This window comes from Danio rerio, chromosome 13 (assembly GCF_052040795.2).
Source record: "Danio rerio strain M-AB ecotype USA chromosome 13, GRCz13ab, whole genome shotgun sequence".
Classification (NCBI taxonomy): Eukaryota; Metazoa; Chordata; class Actinopteri; order Cypriniformes; family Danionidae; genus Danio; species Danio rerio.
Window position 1 is genome coordinate 11,688,716 of NC_141033.1, and position 19,816 is coordinate 11,708,531.

Genomic DNA, 19,816 nt, shown 5'->3' on the forward strand with positions numbered 1-19,816 from the left:
TTGCATGGCCACAGTCCTCCACTGTACCTTAGTTCCGCATTCATTTCAAAGGAGCGCTACCCTGTAGCAAGATGGCGCCGCTATTGACGCATTCCGTCCAATCGACAACAATAGGCCAGGCGACATCTAGTGTACATATCTATGGTATCAGTATTGTTAGCTTTTAGCATATCTAATAGCTAATGTGCTCCAAAACAGTGACAAGCACTTAGAAGATATATAACTGATATAAACATGGAAAGCTTGTAGTCACTTCCCACTAAATGGATCAATCACACATTAGTTTCTCATCATATCATACCCATTCAAGTGCTCTGTAGTATCTGACATGCCCCGCCCCCTTCAAGATGCTTTACATTTGCTTTTCAATTGATGCACTTTGAGCTCAATCACTCTCACTGGCAGAGCAATTCTAAAACAAAACGCTATTGGCTGTTTTTAAAAGGGAGGGCTACGCTGTCCCTCCCTCTTCATGTTTTGGTTGAGATTGTCAAACATTTGAATAAAAAAATGCACATTTCAAAACACTTCACAAACCTTCAACCCAAACAAAAGGGTGTTTTTACACCTCTATTTTGAAAAAGTCAGGAAAGTGGTTGAGTCCAGCTTTGTTTAGGTGAGAGTGGCGAAAGAGCGAAGGGTTTACATGGACGGGAGTTTTAGTTGATTTTCACAGCAGCAATACAAACACAGACACAGAGGAGAAAGACAGTGACTATGTTTACATGGACATCAGTAATCGAATTATTTGCCAAATTTCTAAATAGTAGACTTTATCTGCAGTTTGGCTCTTTCACTTTCATTCAGGAACATTTCATGCATGCCCTCCGAGACAAACAAGATATTGAATGTGAGGAACTGCTGGAACAGTGTAGTTTTAATGGAATGTTTAATACCGCACGTCTAATGGGAGAAAAAAAAATTCTGTATTTCTCGGTAACTTGGCAATTACAGTGGATCTTTCAGTCCAGAATATTGTAGGGATATTCCTGTAAACTTAGTAACTCACATCACAATCATTTTGACTGGGGTAAGTCTAAAAACTAAAAGAGTACTGCTGATGTTATTAACTAATTTTGCAATCTGAATAAACATAAATAAAGAACACTGATCAAACACTTACCAAATCCGTAGAGGCGAGACCATTCAATGAACTGGAGTCGTTCTTTTAAAAGAAGACGAGTGGCAAATCCTGATTTCACCATTTGCAGATGCAAAAAGCTCTCGGGTAAAATTTTTCCTCACAAACATTGTTGTCGCATGTTAGCAGACAGTCCAACTACATAACACTATTGTTACACACAATGTCATTTTTGTCATATGTGCAAAAAGTAGTAAATTAAACCTATTGCTCACAAAAAATGCATTTAAAATAAAATCAAAAAATGTTTATTTTGCTTGAGGATAGTGTCATTCTTCAGATGAACTTTTATTTGTGTAAGTAAAACCACTGAAATAATTGTTTTGTTAATCTTTGGCAATCAAAATCTGACCATTTGCTTCTGCGTTTAAAATGACGGCCCTTCTCTGATGACGTCAGTTGCAATATTGTAAAACACACCTCCCTAACATTTATTTGCTATGAGGAAAGGATGCACAAAAAGAAAGCCCCGCCCTCTCTCTATTCTGTTTCAATTGTAAGTTCATCAGCACACCAATGTGTCAACAACTTCCCGTTCCTGCATAAATAAAAAGCAGGGGTGTCAATCTCAGATCCTGGAGGGCCGCAGCTCTGCACAGTTTAGTTCCAACCCTGCTTCAACACACTCACCTGCAGGTTTCAAACAAGTGTAAATGACTCAATTAGTTTGATCAGGTGTTTAATTAGGGTTAAAGCTGAACTCTGCAGAGCTTCGGCCCTCTAGGAGCTGACTTTGACACCTGTGCCTTAAAGGGACAGTTCACTCAAGTTCTAACACTTCTTACCCTTGACAGTTTCAGTCTGTTTTTTTCTGTTTAACACAAAATAGTATGTTGAAGCAGAACCAGTAACCTCAATGGCTACGTGTTTCCAACATTGGTCAAAATGTCTTCCTTTTTCCTCAACAGAACAAAAAACAACAACCTCCAACCTCAACAAGTCAAGGGAGAGTAATGACAGAACTTTATCCATTTATCCTTTATAAAGACACATTCTAATGCATGGAGAAAACATATGAAAGCTGTGTGTTACACTTATTGTTTTAATACTTTGACACACACACTGTAAAAATGGTCCCACGGTTCATACATGTTGTACCAACACAAATTAAGTTAAGCAAATTTAAGTGGATTAAACAAAACAATGAAGTTGTCCCCAAAACTATCTTAAGAATTGTGTTGTTTAGCTCAATTTAAATTTAGTTTGAACAAGCAGACAAATATTTTTTTGTTTTTGAGTGTACTGTCAAAAAGACACTTGAAACATTCACACATACACATGCACATTTTTCATGTGTCCTTAATCAAACACAGCTGATTCAGATCATCAGCTCGTTAGCAGAGACTGAAAGACCTGTAACGGGTGTTACAGACAAAAGAGACATCCAAAACAGTGCAGCTGGTACTCTAGGAACATGGTTGAGAAACACTGTTCTAATGTACAAAGAAAACAAATGAAAACTGTTACACTTTTATTGTGTCAATCCTTTGACACAAAACTCCACACAATACATTCATGTTAGCCCAACACAAATTTACATTTACATTAAGTCATTTAGCAGACGCTTCGATAGGTGAGCTTAACAAATTTAAGTGAATTAAACATAAAAAATGACGTTGTCCACAAAACAATCTCAAGAATTGTGTTTTTTCAGCTCTATTTATATAAGTAGTTTGAACAAGGAAACAAATATTTTGTTTTTGAGTGTACTGTCAAAAAGCCACTTGAAACATACTGATACCAAAGATTTAAAACAACATGAAAGCAAGCAAAAAGTTTTCATACACTTTGAAAATGAGCCTTAACAAATAGAAAACTATCAATCTAATCTCCTCACAACCGAGTATTCTGTTTCAGTTGGAAGTACATCAACATACTAAAATATACCAACTTCCAGTTCTCACATACTCATAGTTCACCCAAGTTCTGACATTACTCACCCTTGACAGTTTGAGTCTCTTTTTTTGTTCTGTTGAACACAAAATAAGATATTTTAAAAATTGTTAAAGAACTGGTAACCACTGACATTCATAGTATTTGTTTTTCCTTTGATAAATGTCAATGGGTACACATTTTCAACATTTTTCAAATAATCTTCCTTTGTCTTCAACAGAACAAAAATAAATAAAAAAATAAATAAAAAAACGAAACAATGACAACCTCAAACAACAAGTCAAGGGAGAGTAATGACAGTACCTTCAGTTTGTGGTAAACTTTCCCTTTTAAAAAAAGACTCATACTGATGCAGTGTTTCTCAACCACGTTCCTGGAGGCCCACCAGCTCTGCACATTTTTCATGCGTCCTTAATCAAACACAGCTGATTCAGATCATCAGCTCGTTAACAGAGACTGAAAGACCTGTAACTGGTGTGACAGACAAAGGAGACATCCAAAGCATGCAGTGCAGCTGATACTCTAGGAACGTGGTTGAGAAACACTGTTCTAATGTCTAGAGAAAACAAATGAAAACTTAAACTTTTATTGTGTCAATACTTTGACACAAAATTCCACACAATACATTCATGTTAGCCCAACACAAATCGATTAGGTTAGCTTAACAAATTTAAGTGGATTAAACATAAACAATGAAGTTGTCCTCAAAACAATCTTAAGAATTGTGTTGTTTCAGCTCAATTTAAATAAGTAGTTTGAACAAGGAGACAGATATTTTCTTTTTGAGTGTACTGTCAAATAGCCACTTGAAACATTCTGATTCCAAAGATTTGAAACATGTAAGCACGCAAAAAGTTTTCTAATGCTTTAAAAATGAGCCTTAACAAATATATAACTATCGGTCCAATCTCCTCACAACAGAGTATTCTGTTTCAGTTGGAAGTACATCAATATACTAAAATATGCCAACTTCCGGTTCTCACATACTCATAGTTCGCCCAAGTTCTGACATTACTCACCCTTGACAGTTTGAGTCTCTTTTTTTTTTGTTTTCTTTAACACAATTTAAGATATTTTAAAAATTGTTGAAGAAGAGCTGGAGCTGGTAACCACTGACATTCATAGTATTTGTTTTTCCTTTGATGAATGTCAATGGATACACATTTTCAACATTTTTAAAAATAATTTTCCTTTGTCCTAAAAAACAACAAAAAAAAAACAAAGAAAGAAACAATGACAACCTTAAACCACAACTTAAGGGAGAGTAATGACAGAACCTTCAGTTTGTAGTGAAATTTCCCTTTAAAAAAAGACATGTTCTAATGCAGCGTTTCTCAACCACGTTCCTGGAGGCCCATCAGCTCTGCACATTTTTCATGTGTCTTTAATCAAACACACCTGATTCAGATCATCAGCTCGTTAGCAGAGACTGAAAGACCTGTAAAGGGTGAGACAGACAAACACAAATCATTTAGGTGAGCTTAACAAATTTAAGTGGATTAAACATAAACAATGACGTTGTCCCCAAAACAATCTTAAGAATTGTGTTGTTTCAGCTCAATTTAAATAAGCAGTTTGAACAAGCAGACAAATATTTTGTTTTTGAGTGTACTGTCAAAAAGCCACTTGAAACATACTGATACCAAAGATTAGAAACAACATGAAAGCGAGCAAAAACTTTTTCATACACTTTGAAAATGAGCCTTAACAAATAGAAAACCATCAATGCTATCTCCTCACAACCGAGTATTCTGTTTCAGTTGGAAGTACATCAACATACCAAAATATCCTCTTAAGGCGCAATGTGTTTTGTTTTACATGCGTTTTTTATTACTCTTTGCTTTTTGGGCTTATTGGAACCTAATTAGAATAAAAATATAAGTATCATCTTTTAGTATGATGTACTATGAGAAAAATGATGTCCATATGTGGTCTGAATTTACATAAAACACTTTTTCCTGACTGTTTTTAATGTATTTATAACATGGAATTTCTTTTTTAACTTGCTTTGACTATCAGAGAGTTAAAAAACATTTATTTCCCCCATTTCGGACCGTTACAAATAGGTTTTGGAACATTTCATATGCTGCAAAACAGTTGCAGGATGACACTGTATGTCTGTAACCATAAAAAAAACATTCAAAGTGTTTTAAATAGCCACTTAAGAGCTAAAAAAGTGCTGTCCACGTATGTGGACACTCAGGCTCTAGGAGGATATGCCAACAGCCAGTTCTCACATACTCATAGTTCACCCAAGTTCTGACATTACTCACTCTTGACAATCAGATTTTTTTTTCTGTTGAATACAAAATAAGATATTTAGAAAAATGTTGAAGAAGAACCGGTAACCATTGGCATTCATAGTATTTGTTTTTTATTTGATAGATGTCAATGGATACACATTTTTCAAATAATCTTCCTTTGTGTTCAACAGAAAAAAAAATGAAACAATGACAACCTCAAACAACAAGTCAAGGGAGAGTAATGACAGAACCTTCAGTTTGTGGTCAAATTTCCCTTTTAAAAAAGACACGTTCTAATGTATAGAGAAAACAAATGAAAGTTGTGTTACACTTTTATTGTTTTAATACTTTGACACAAAATGCACAGTTCCACACAATTCATTCATGTTGTCCCAACACAAATCGATTAAGTTAGCTTAACATATTTAAGTTGATTGAACATAAAACAATGAAGTTCTCCCTTAAAAATTCCTAAGAATTGTGTTTTTTCAGCCCATTTTAAATAAGAAGTTTGAACAAGCAGACAAATATTTGTTGAAACTAAACATACTGATTCCAAACATTTAAAACGACATGAAAGCGAGCAAAAAAGTTTTCAAAACACCCAGAAAATAAGATAAAATAAAATTAACTTAAGCCTTAACAAATACAAAATCATCAGTCCAATCTCCTCAGAATCGAGTTAAAGTCCCTGACACCGTTTCCACAGTGTCAGTATCCACAGTCTGCACTTCCTCCTGCGTGTCCGTCCTCCTCGCGCAGCATGGAAAAGCCTTTAAAATGTCAGCCATTCCATTCGTGAGAAGGATGGAGAGCAACGGATCCACCAGTGGGCCGAGATACAAAAGAAGATCAGACACAAGTCCCAAATAATAGACATAAGAGCCTAGAGACAACGCGGTGAGCAGCGTATTGAGGACAAACGGCAGATAAAGCATGGTGTAATTACTCAAAATCACCGCCTGCATACCTAGAATTTTATTTCTGTTAGGCACACAAGCAGGACGTCTCGTACACCACAAGGCCCTGAAGGAATCCAGGAAGAAAAACACAAGGAAGGGCAATGGGAGAAGAAGAGAAATGGCAAACAGGACGACATATCCTTGGTAGGCCAGGAAGAGTATTGCAAACGGAGCCGCCCAGATGGCCAAAGAAATCATGCTGGACTGCTTGAGTTTGACGCAGAAGGCGTTATATTGGGGACAGGTCACCAGCAGGTATCTCTCCTGAGCCACGCAGACCAGGAACACGATGTTGGAGATGATCCCGAAGTAGAACATCAGGGAGGATATATCCATGGTGGACATGCTGATGTGCTGGCCGTCCCCCGTTGAGGATTTGGGCCGTCCGAGGATGTTGAAGATGTCAGACGCGAGCAGGCTGATGAGGTAAACTGGAGCCGCTTTGCCCGTTTTGGCTTGCATGCCCATGAGGTAGATGGAAAAGCCGATACTAGGAAGCCCAACCGCGAATGTGACCCATCGGATGATCTCCTGGACGTTGTTGACGCTGATGGTGCCATTGTTGAGAAGTGCCGTGATATTATTGCCCAGTATTCCCGCGGTCTCCATATGCTGGAGGATTGTACTGGCTCTAGTTCTGTTCAGCTTTATGTAAAAAGTGATGAATGTATCCCGGTTGATGCGTCTGGTCGTGCGCCATGTCAGAAAGTGATGTGGTAAACAGTTTTCGTTGGAGGAAAATAAAGAGGGCACGTTTATTCAAAATTTCGCTTATCATGGCTTTTATGGCTCTTCTGCAAACTGTTCCAGAAAGCTCTTTCATTGCTGGTTTGTTAATGCAAATGTTTTATCTACAGCTTGGAAGCTCTCTTCTGAAGCACGTCTGTCTCCGTGAGCTTTGACAAGTTAGCATATTTAAAAACGTAAGCAATAATTGATGACGAGACCATCAAATTAAAAGGTCAGGCTTTAATTTAAGGTACAAGTCTATATTCCATTGGTACCAATCATTCATTAGTTAAAAACTGCAGTGAAAGACCTGAAAGTCAAATATGGTGAGACAAACTCATCTACTATACGTTTTCAAAAGATACACTGAAAAAAATGATGACAAAACATCGCTTGTTTGCTGTAACACTATAAAGTGTGTGGAGAGGTAGGCATGATCGAACACCCAATGAGGGGGGAGAGTATTCTCAAAGCCCAGCAGCTAATCAGCAATCAGAAATAATAGCACCATTTTATTCTAGTGATTGGGCCGGAGAGACACCCTTCTTTAGGAGAAGAGAAGGTAAGTCTTGAGAGGAGAGAACACCTAAGGGCCTGTACGCTGCTCTGGCCGCCCACTACGGCCTTGTTCCTGACAACCTGCTGCTGGCTAAACACCTGCCTGACAAACACAGCTGGATGCCCATCTCCAACTGGGTGAGAAGAGAGAGCGAATGTATCAATTGAGTGTATTTTCGGCTTAGAGTGATGTATACTTGTATAATAACTTCTGAATGAATTATAGACTTAAAAGATCTCAAAAAGGAAGAAGAAGAGAAAAGCCGAGAGTCTCCAGGCAGCTCCTTTCTACCTGAAGGATGGAGATATTATTGGTGTCAAGGTGCTTTTATTTTTTGTAATAAGTATTGGAGAAGCTACTCCAGAAACTAGAGCCTAGCTTAAAGGAAGTGCAAAAATCACTTTTATAAGGGGTTTAAACAATAGTGTGTGAATATAGCAATTTTCTAATAGTAAAAATGTATTCATTCTGTTTTTTATAATCACTTTGTTAAAAGCAATTTTATTGGCATTTTCCCAATGAACATGTTATCAGAAGGGAAAAGCCCCGCCCATTAGTGATAATCTCTCCCTCATTAGCATAGACAGCCCTGAGTGAGAAGCAGCCGTCTGCCATTATGGAACATTCACATTAGTTGAGGATGAAGCATCAAGCGTCAGTGATTTACATGTTAAGTCAATGCAAAGACACCCTATAGTGCTATTCTCATGATTGAGGTGGCTCAAATTGAACGTTTTTGGGCGTTTGACAAGCTTAACACGAGAATTGCTCAGTTAAAATCTGAACTTTTACCACGTTAACCAATCAGGAGCTTGCTCGAGGATAGGTGTGATTATGATGTAATAATAATAATAATAAATGATAAATTGTATTTATATAGCGCCTTACCAGAGCTCAAGGGCACTTTACAAAGAATGTAACAAAAATATATCGTACAAGCAGCATTGAAATAAACAGTAAACAAGTAGAGACAACATTAGGTACACAAACATACAGGAAGTCAAATATAACAAACTGTAAATACAAAACAAGACCTAAGAGACAAATAAGCTGAGTACAGGTGGCGCAAACAAAGTTGTCAGTTTGTCAGATCAGAAGTGAAGCATTCAGAAAACAAGTGAGTATTAAGTAAAGATTTGAATTCTGAGATATTATTAACAGAAAAGAGTGAACGTGTCAGGGAGTTCCATGTAGCACCTGTTGTTGGTGTTCCAAGGGGAAATCCTCTGCTGACACCGATCAATATCTCATCATACTGAGCTCAGTCGAAAGTACCACTAAAAGCTTCCATCATCCAGATATAGTTTCTGGATGAGTTGATGAACTCACAAAGCTAGCTCTCTCTCTCACACACACACACACACACACACACATAGCTACAGTGGTGTGATGGCAAAATTTAAAATAAAGATATTTACTTACCTGAATCGCCGACCCTGTCTTCTTCTTCCCACACCAACAACAACGAACTTAACTACAAAGCGTTCTCCTTGTTAAGTATTTCCGTGTTCTGACCCTTGCCTTGTTTCCCTGTTTATGTTGTTTTGCCACCTGTATTGACCTCTTTGCCTGTGACCTCGACTATGCTTTTTGGACTACCCTCATTATAGAGCTGCACAATTAATCGTTAAAAGATCGCGATCTCGATTCGACCCCCTAGACCAGTGGTCACCAAACTTGTTCCTGTAGGGCCAGTGTCCTGCAGGTTTTAGCTCCAACCCTAATCAAACACACCTGAACAAGCCAATCAAGGTCTTACTAGGTATACTTGAAACACCCAGGCAGGTGTGTTGAGGCAAGTTGGAGCTAAACCCTGCAGGGACACCGGCCCTCCAGGACCGTGATTGGTGAGCCCTGCCCTAGACGATCTTAATCCAGCATTACTACGATTCTGTCAATCATATTTTCGAGTTCAGGAGAGAAGAAAATGCGGCTGCACGAGTCTTTTCAGTGTTTCACACACGCTGCTCAGTGACATTGACACCTCCAAATGATGTTGAATGAGTCACATAATGTATTCATAAGGTATAATTCACCTAAAAATGTCATTTTTGTCTTCATATAATGATGATTTTGCGGCGGGGATATCACACGTGACGAGCTGCTGACTGTGAGCTGTTATCACAGAGAGGGCGCGCGCGCTCTACTTAATGATAGACGCGCGTGCTTCTACTTTAGTGAACATATGTTGCAAGTAACAGGTTGTAATACAGTTGTAAATATTCTGTTTGTGGCAGAGTAATCATTTGGGAGCGGCGCGCAAAGTATGAACAAGCATGTAGCAATCAAAATTAAACCGAAAGTGTGCACTTCATTTAAATGATCATATCGCATTTTAGAGTTATGATTATGGCAAGCATTTCATATGTTTTTTTTTTTCTTTCATAGCGAACCCACAGTTGTGCATGAAAATAAATGTTTACAATGTCAGTATAACTACTCTAGCCTATATATTGTTGAATAAAATTTGATAAAGGCAAATGTCTGATTTTACAAGTGAATAAATTTGTCTAATATGACAGATTGCAAGCATATATCTCAAACATAATAATTCAACATCATAATTATTACAAGTAGAATATAATTATTTATAAAACCAGTAGACCTACACATAATATTATTATTGAGAGTGCCATATGTTTGTTTTTACCATACCTTTATTTTACATATACAGAATTGTGAGAAAATCGCGATTCTCATTTTAGCCAGAATCGTGCAGCTCTACCTCATTATGCGGTTTGTTCCAGCCTGATATCATGAGGAAACTTAAGTATTTTAGGTTTTGTCAGTTTAGTGTCTAAGTTCAGTCGAACGAAAATGTACAATTTTAAAAAGGAGGCGTGGTCAAATCTGTTGTAGCCCCATCAGTTCCATTGGTTGCACTACTCTACTAGTCAACAGCCTGTAGTATGAGTTAAAATGTTCTATTTTAAACAAAAACACTTTAAAACAAGCAATCATTGGCATAATAATTTATTTAAATTAATTCACTCACATGATGTATACACGTAAGATGGCAACACATTCAATGATACTTCAAGCAATGGTGTGGGTTTGACACAGTTAATAGGTTAATAACTTACACAATAGTAACAGAGCAAACCACTGCTGACTTAAGAACACTTGAATACTGACAATCTCATGTAGCAAATATACAACAGTTAAGGTTAAATATTGTCTACTGTCCTCTTTGTTGTTGTTTTGCCTTGTCCCTGCTGGGACTTGTTTGATCATTCGCTCTAAAAGGACAACTGTATTTCCTTTATAAAAGCACAATGGTGTGGCACGTTCAGGCATTGCAGAAAAGCACACAGGGCTGGTAAATCTTTAGCTGTTATGGTAAATGTTTTTCTGGACTATTTTGTGTGTATGATTGTAATTAAATACGAATTAGAGTGCGTGTCCAACAAGTTGGTGCGTTCACACCAGACGGAGATGAAGCGCGAGTGATTTACATGTTAAGTCAATGCAAAGATGTGACAGACATCCTGCAGTGAGATTCTCGCAAATGAGGTGGTGCGAACGATTCTATCCGTGCAAATGACACGGCGTGGAAATGAGCGTTTTGGGCATTTGACACTCATAAGTAAGCCCACACGGAATCTGCGTGCGCAGATTTTTCGCAGAATTCTGCAGATTTTTAGCCCATTATTAATTCTGTTTATTTAATTGTATATGTGTGTAATATCTATATTTATTTTCTGTCTTTTAGTAGATATATTATATGAGAGACTTGCTTTGTTTACCAAATAAAGTGAATCTAATTAGATTTGCATTTTAAACATAAATAAAAGTTACAAAGATATTTTTTTATTGAACATATTAAGGTTTTAGTTATGATACTGCCAAAATAATTCTGCAGAAATCCGCAGATGTTTACCAAAATTCTCCACAGAAATAGCAAAAAACATCCGCAGATTCCGTCTGGCCCTACTCATAAGGCCTGATTCGTGTGAATGAGGCTATGCGAACAATGCGATTCAACCGAATGGCATGACTCAAATTAAGCATTTCGGGTGTTTGACACTCATAAGGCATAATTCACATCAATTCCTCGGGTTAACAATTATGAACTTTGCCGAAAATTCGCACCATGTAAACCATTCAGAAGATTGTTCTAGTAGCGCTGTTATCTAGATTAAAGCTAACCCGACGGGTTTGGGCTTAAATTCTATCATTTCAGACAGGATCGGGCCGGGCTCGGGCTTGTGCGGTAAATGAACAGTCATGTGATGCATTTCGATTAGTGTGAGAAAGCAATCAAATTGTTTGTTACAACATCAAAATCCATCTTTGCGAAGGTAAAACAAATAATGACAGAGAAGTAGAGCCAATTTTGCGTAGTGGAAAAATGACAAGGTCACTTGCTACATTGAAAACGCTGTCATAGACAATAAAAGGGGTGTACTTGGCTGGTGGAAGATGAACAAACAATCCTACCCAAAACTTGCAAAATTAGCCAGATCAGTAGTAATACTGTATGCATGACGGCCAGCAGTAAAAAGGTATTCAGTGCTGCTGGATGCACCATCAGTCAGCGCAGCTATTCACATAATGTTCAGCTTGTGCAGAGAAGTGGCAAAATAAATCCTGCAGAGCCTTTATCCTAACTTCGTTATTGCCAAATACCCGTTTTATTTTAATTTACTTTGTTAGAAAATACAAATTTTATTGGTGTTTTGGCCAATTTAAAGGCTATGTGTAGCCTATGTACATAAGCCTATTTAGAATGCTGAGAGTTACGATGTTACAGAGGACTTATTTTATTTCTTTGTTTCAACTTCCAAGTGGTCTATATCCTACGTTATGAATAAATTATGTTAAAACACATATAAACAGCTCATTCTTGAAAAAAAGGCAAAAGATCTGCGTGCATGTGTACATTTGAATAATGTTGGGCTGTAAACGGGTTTAGGCTTTTAAAAAACTATCAATCAAAATGTACTTCTCGGGCTCGTACCGTGTAACTTTTATGGCCCGACAACAGCTCCATAAGCAGCTCATGTAGGAGTTGGTGAAACTCAACCAAGTCTGGGTGCGCCTCTGATGGACCCAGAAACAGTGCCGATTGAGTCCATGATGTTTATCAGCCTTCCGTAGCACATAAAGCAAAGCTACCCTCACAACAAACTTCATGTCAGCTTTTTGCAACAAAACTGAAGCAGTTTTACATCTGTTGTGAAGTAAATTTCACACAGAAATTAAGCGAGTAAACGTAATGTTCAAGCATCCAATTTTGGACAAATAGCATGATTTAATAGCGTAGGCCGCGTCCAGTGTGAACACCCCATTCGAGTGGCTGACTAGTATTGGTAATCTAGCAATACAGTAAACAAAGCAAGCATGATAGAGACGTGGTTGTAATGTTCGCTACGTCAGAGTTTGTTCAGCAAATGCGTTTTTATTTCACATTATTCACATTTACTACTTTTCACACAACTCCAAAAGCAAACGTTTTTTAGAATAAAAAGGATGCAAAATCTTCTGCCCTCGCATTAATCTTCCATTGACATTGATTTCAAATTGAAATCTCAATCTCATTCACGAAGATTAGCAAAACAACCGTTAATACTACTGCCAGTTCTCGAGAGGCCAACTTGATTTTGTCATTTTCTGATAGTAACGCGAGCAGTTATTGTGTAATGCAAAATCAGTGGCGCGATGATCGGGTGCTGCGTGTAGCAGAATGTTGCTTTAAGGTTTATTGTTTTGATTGGTTTTTATTGCAGTGCAACAGCCAAGTAGTTGCTAGGTATTCAGTTGATTGTTTACTGGTCAAATCATGTGACTCCTCTTCAATTTATAGTGTTGTTTTTGCTGTTTTAATTTCCATCGGCTGAAAATTGTTAAGTCATGATCATTTAAATAAACACATACTGTACTGTATATGGTTCGAATTATATTAATAATATTAAAGAATTAATGATATTCCAAAGTAAGAGAAAGACAGAAGTTAAAAGGATACTTCACCCAAAAATGAACATTACAACAAATGGTTGTAAACTTTTATAAACTTCGTTCCTTTGTTGAACACAAAACAAAATATTCTGAAGAATGTTGGGAAAAATGACGCATTGACAATAGGGGTGTAACGGTTCACAAAAATCACGGTTCGGTACGTTTTCGATACAGCAAAAAAAGAAAAAAGCCAAAGGATTCCTTTGATTTAATTTTTTAATGTATTAAAACTAACATCATAAAAGTATGATCCTGTTTTTTTTCTTTTACTTTAAACAGTGGTAGAGCTATACTTCCGGGGTTTCTGCTTAGCAGCAAATAAAACAAATCCTTCTTTATACTCAAAACCAAAAAGCTGCTTATAAAAAAATCAACATAATATTGTAGAAGTGAAACAAATAAAAAGAAAAGAACAATTTAGTTTTTATATGGAGCTCAGTTTCAATCAATTTTTAAGTATTTTTTTATTTTCAGAAAGATGAGTGTCCACCTTTTCCTCAGACGGCACAGATCTGCTTGATTTGACGGTCACCTGCCATTTCAGTGGATCTGAAAGCAGGAATTATCTGACTGAAATGGGCTTATGAAGGAATAATGTAACGGGGCTTTATTACATTTAACATTTTCTTAAAACCCGACATTTTCATTACCGATTAAGATCTCTCAGATGTTTTTTTCCACCACTCTCTTGGTAGCGGTGATAGTGCGCAACATATCTGAAGAGTGGTGGAGGCGTGTGCGTGCGTTGTACCTGAGCGGCTGGGTTGAGTTGTGCCCAATGTACCTGAAGAGCTGGGAGGGATGCGGTGGAGAGGGGTGTGCGACATATTTAAGGACCTGGGAAGAGACGCGCGATTTCCAGAAGATTATCATTCGTTTGCAGGCATCCAGGAGTCTTCCGGGAGACTTGGGATGTCTGGGATTACATTAACGTTACTAGCCATTTTGCGAGCTAGTGTACCGCGTGAATGGAGTAGTGTTTGGAGGTTGGCTCTTTTGTGTCGGGGATGCAGTGTTGCTGGGGCATCGGGGGCGAAGCCAGCACTAGCAGCCAGGCTGACAGAGAAGCTAGCAAGATTGCTAATGAGTGCATGCTTTAATAAAGTGATATTCTGAGTTCAAAAGCAATGGTCTACTGTTTAAGATGACAGCGGGGAAGGCAGCATGTTGTCTGCCACGTCATTTGGGATGCCATGTTAAGCGTTGTTGCACTGAAAACATTATATTTTGTACTTATTCCCTTTTATCTTTTTAGATGTTTAGTCTACACTTTTCGAATATGCGTATCGTTACACCCTTGACATCCATATTAGGAACAAAAAAATACTATGAAAGTTTTTTTACATTCTTCAGTATATCTTTGTTTGTGTTCAGCAGAAGAAACTCAAACATTTTTGGAACAAGCAAAAAAAAAGTAAAATGATGACAATTTTCATTTTTGTGTGAACTATCCCTTAAAGTGTAAATTAGCAGGAGTCATGCTGTATCATCCATCTCATGCCAGGTTTAACATCTGATGTCCTCAGCATGTCCTTTTGTACAAATTGTGGCTTTACAGATGCTTGTGTGAGCTACAGTAATGAAGCATATATTGTTATGATGGTTCTTGGTTTGTGGCCACAGATACTTGTGTGTTTTTGTATTCTCATGTTTTGGATACTGACTTTAGGTTTGGTTTTTTTGGTTTGCGTTTATGTTAAGTCTGGAGAAGGCGATGGACTCTGTGTATTTGTGTTTGTGAAAGCACCAGCCGATGCACCTGCTCCTGTCCTCGAGCGCAGGGCATCATCACACGACCCACTAACACAGCATCTCCTCTCTTCTCCTCCTTTGCCTGACAGCAGAAAGAGAGAAAGAGCGAGAAGTTGAATGCGCACCCCAAACAATGTGGGAAAAACATAAAATAGTACGTTTAGCTCACCTTTACAAAAGAGGTGCAGGGAAAAGTGGCAAAATCAGATGAAACTTGAGCGCCAGGCCTGTGAGTCACTACATGTTCAGCAACCTCATCCTTTAAAGAAATAAATTGTATGTTATTCCAGTCAATACGAGAAACATTACTGTGAATTTGGAGACATTTTTGTTTTACCTTGAGCCTATCGAGAGTGTCATTGAGTGACTGCAGTCGCGCTGTTTGCTCTAGAAGCTGTGCACTGGGACTCACTGTTAACCAAAACACATCAAATGCAAAAATAAACAATGTGAAAACAACAGAAAAAAGTGCTTTTAAACGTGCACTTCACCAGAAAATGAAAATTCTGTCATTATTTACTCACCCTGGTCAATAAGAGATATTTTATTGTGGTTTAAAACTTACTGATACTCTCATCCATTCGATGGCAGTAAAAAATGGCCAACATGAAGCATTTTTAAAGGGTCATGAAACACTGCTCTCAGCAGGATAAAGCTATGCTGTAAAATATAAATGTTATTTTACAGGTAATTGTCTGTATTTTTTTTACAGAAATTTTCAGTTTTTACCTTTTAAATACCTGTTGTTTACAGATATCTTCTGTAATTAAAAAATAAAAAATTTTCGGTATTTTCAGAGAGTACTTTAACAGGTAATTTTACATAAGTATTTACAGATTATTCCTGTAAAACAGGGAAACAAAAATTCTGTCAAATTGTTTTTAGTGAAGATAGTAATTATATGAAGATTAACGTGAGGTTAATGATGTCAAAAATAGCCAATTGTTTGTAGGCTGCATTTACAGTAGGTGAGAGTTCAATGTGGCCATTACTGCCGTGGCTTACACCGCCGACGCTTTAAATGAGCAAGCAGATGTTTTTAATGTATGACCGTAGTTTGTGAATATGCTGCCAGAGGGCACAAAGGGACGGAATGAGAATGGACAGAAATAGCCTATACAGCAGATGTAATTATGCTATTGTACTTAGAAATGAAGATGAAACGAAACAAAGCGTTTTAATTTCTTCATTAATCATAAAAAATTTGTTAAAGGGTCACGAAACACCAAAACACATTTTTTGAGCTGTTGAGAGTCATATATGTGTCCCACACTGCTAAGAACACTATTAGGACACCTGTATTTCACAAAGAAGTGAAAATTGGTTGTTTTTGCGTTATTTCGAGCAAATTCGTACTTCTGGTTTGAAACAAATTTTGGAAGCTGCGTCACTTCCATTAGATCTTAGCGTGTAAAGGTTTTGTTTTTATTTTTCCTCTATGAGAGTGCAGCTGGACTTACGTGTGGATTACAGTGCACGTGACACGCCATAGAAATACATGTCTAAGAAACATTGTTTACCAGAGAGCTTTTCTTATCTGGAAATGTTGAAATCCGGATTTGCCGCTCATCTCATTTTAATAAAGACACGGATCCAGTTTGTGTTGATTGTCCTGTCTCTACAGATTTGGTATCAATGGGGTATTTTTCTAGACTTCGATCGAGTCTGAAATCTTGCTGTATACAGTATGGAAGGTCAGAGAGAGCTCTCTGATTTCATCTAAAATATCTTAATTTGCATTCTGAAGACAAACAAAGATCGTAGAGAGCTTTGGGACAGAATGACAATGAGTAATTAATAACATATTTTACATTGTGAGGTGAAGTAACCCTTTCGATTTAAATGAAAACACACCTGGAGATCTCCCGGTGATGTCCACCACTTTCACATTGGCACTCATCTGGAGCAGCGTGTCCAGCAGTTGATCAGTTTTGCGGTAGAGGGCGCTGGACAACACCTCAGGCCTGCAGCCCTCTCGCCAGCCCAGCTTTGGCACATTCAGAGGAGGGAGAGACGCCAGCTGAGCACGCATCCTTTCCGCCTGCGCACATGGAAAAAAAACAAAAACAAAAGTGTAAATAAACCCTGCGTGCCTGGATTGGGGAAATGTGCTTACAGGGAAGTAGGAGAGACCTTCAGTCTGTTGTTTTCATTCTTCAAGTGTTTTATACTGAGTCTCTGAGCTTCAATCTGCTGAGTGAGCAGTGGAGAATCAATCACCTGCAGTCCTGCTGCCGCACACACACCTTCAGTATGAACACAAATAATCACATGTTAACTATAAGACAGAGACGACTGATGTATTTCTCAAATGAAGAACTGCTGTAAATGAACAAATGAATGTTACAAAAAATTGAAGAAAACTTCAATGGAAGTTTATTAAAGACGAGAATAAAAAAAATGCATATAAAACAGTTAGTAAAAACAGTAAAAAACTGTTTTCAACATTTATAATCAAATTAAATGTTTCTTGACACGTATTAGGAATTGTGAAGAATCATGCAAAGACTGGTCAAATGATGCAGCACATTCAGCTTTGACTTGCAGAAATAAACAGCATTTTGAGATACTGAGATTCCTTCATTCATTTTCTTTCAACCCAAGCTCATTCTGGAAACGTAGCCCCGCGGACGTTTCTGGAGACCGCGATTTACGTGGCCGGAAGTATGTAAAGGCCGCGTTTGTTTTTTTTCGAGCGAACGCTGCGGGGCGATGTGGCGCCGCTCCGCCCCTCCTCTTCGCACTTGCCGGCCGACGGCTCGCCTCCGAGTGGAGGGCTTTCCCGATGCAATCAGTTTGTCCGCTTAGCTCACAGCGTTGCGTCGGCGGAGTGGAGGCCCCGGAGGAGGAGCCGGAGCCGGCCGCGGTGGACGATGACCGGGATCGAGTCCGGGGAACAGTAGGTTCCGGAAATCAGGTAAGACGAAAAACGGAATCCGAAAAATAAGGGCGAGAACGCGGCAGGATCCGAAAACACGGTCGAAATCGAAGACGATGGCTTTTGCTTTTTTTTTTTCGGTCCGGCGGCTTTTCGCGCGAGAACGGCGCGCGGCGTTCCCGAGAGGCACCCGAGACGCGAAAAAGCGCGCACAGCGGCCTCTCGCGGATCCGCGAAAACAAAAAAACGCTCGAATACATACCTCCCGGGACGTAAATCGCGGTCCGTAGAAACGTCCGCGGGGCTACGTTTCCACAATGAGCCCGGGTTGTTTTCTTTCGTCTTAGTCCCTTATTTATCAGGATGGAATAAAAAACCAACTATTTCAGCATATATTTTACGCAGTGGATGCCCTTCCAGCTGCAAACCTGTACTAGGAAACACTCATGCACTCTCTCGTATTCACACACACGCACACACACTCATACACAACAGCCAGTTTAGTTTATTCAATTCACTTATAGCCAACTGGCCCACAACCTGCGACCTTCGTGTTGTGAGACAACAGTGCTAACCATTGAGCCACCATGCCACCCCACTGTTTAAATTAAATTTTAATTATAATAATATATCACAGTATTTTGGATCATGGGCAGCGCAGTGGCTAGCACGATCACCTCACAGCAAGAAGGTCGCTGGTTCGAGCCTCAGCTAGGTCAGTTGGCATTTCTGTGTGGAGTTTGTGAGCTTGTGGGTTTCCTTCGGGTGCTCCGTTTTCCCCCACAGCAAAACACATGTGGTATAGGTGATTTGGGTAAGCTAAATTCTCAGTAGTGTATGAGTGTGAATGGGTGTGTGTGGATGTTTCCCAGGGATGGGTTGCCGCTGAGTAGAGCATGTGCTGGATAAGTTGACGATTCATTCCACTGTAATGACGCCAGATTAATAAAGGGAATAAGCCGAAACAAGAATGAATGATGTTTGGATCAGTTAAATGGAGCTTTGAGAAGCAAGAGACTTTTAAACAATAAAAGATATGTCAGTTACAATAAAATAAACTATAAAACCATTAAAAAGCGAAGCCTAAACCTTTTAATGATAATGTTAATAAAATATGATATTGTTGAAATCTTGAAGGAATCTTTTTTTTTTTTGGTGGATTCATTAAATTCATTCAATGTTTTTCAACTAGTCAACAAATATTATATTGATTTACAGTGAACCCAGTTCAGTGCTCATCATAAAATGACCCCTTACAGATCTCGTTTCTAAACTAATAGTTTCCTCAGCATGCTATAAAATATTATATTCTAAGAAAATTATTTAACGATAACAATCCAAAAATGAGTACGCCAAAATTAATATCTTGGGAAAAAAAATATTACTTAAATTTCTAATAAAGAGGAAAAATCTAAAACTTAAATTAAGAAACATAAATATAAAATGTAGTTACAATGTTGAATTTTAAATAATATTTTATGCATTATTTCGTTTGAATTTAAATGAATTATCCTTCTTTTCCATGTTCGGTGACCAAATACTTATTTGAATGGATATAACTGTTTAATAAAACTGGTTTGTTAAAAATCACAAAATATATTGTCTACATTCACAAAGAAATTGATAAAAATCATACATTTTAAAATGAGGTGTACTCATTTATGCTGTGCTCTGTATTTAAATAAATACAGAGTAAATAAA

General features: G+C 38.0%; 2 protein-coding genes across 19 annotated transcripts in view; both read right to left on the reverse strand.

Annotated features, from left to right (window-relative positions):
• Positions 1-1,369: 1,369 nt before the first annotated feature.
• Positions 1,370-6,934, reverse strand: LOC147834140 (uncharacterized). The gene is made up of 2 exons (XM_087279089.1): positions 4,148-6,934; positions 1,370-3,162 (listed from the first exon to the last, which is right to left on the reverse strand). The coding sequence occupies exon 1, from the start codon at positions 6,846-6,848 to the stop codon at positions 5,949-5,951; it is 900 nt and encodes a 299-aa protein (XP_087135215.1). The 5' UTR covers positions 6,849-6,934; the 3' UTR covers positions 1,370-3,162; positions 4,148-5,948.
• A 3,550-nt stretch (positions 6,935-10,484) lies between these two features.
• Positions 10,485-19,816, reverse strand: part of dctn1b (dynactin 1b) — an 85,924-nt gene continuing 76,592 nt past the window's right edge. For all 18 annotated transcript variants that reach the window (XR_015505763.1, XR_015505762.1, XR_015505759.1 and 15 more), the window contains 5 exons: positions 17,371-17,483; positions 17,092-17,278; positions 15,575-15,648; positions 15,407-15,496; positions 10,485-15,319 (listed from right to left, as the gene is read on the reverse strand). Coding sequence is in view for 10 of the 18 variants with exons in the window: in XM_087279062.1 (XP_087135188.1) it covers positions 15,182-15,319; positions 15,407-15,496; positions 15,575-15,648; positions 17,092-17,278; positions 17,371-17,483 (602 nt within the window). In the remaining 8 variants the exon portion in view is untranslated. The remainder of the gene's footprint in view (positions 15,320-15,406; positions 15,497-15,574; positions 15,649-17,091; positions 17,279-17,370; positions 17,484-19,816) is intronic.

What these genes read in the sequence shown, in the direction of transcription:
- LOC147834140 (XM_087279089.1), bottom strand. Translation starts at nt 6,848, where the DNA reads ATGGAGACCGCGGGAATACTGGGCAATAATATCACGGCACTTCTCAAC.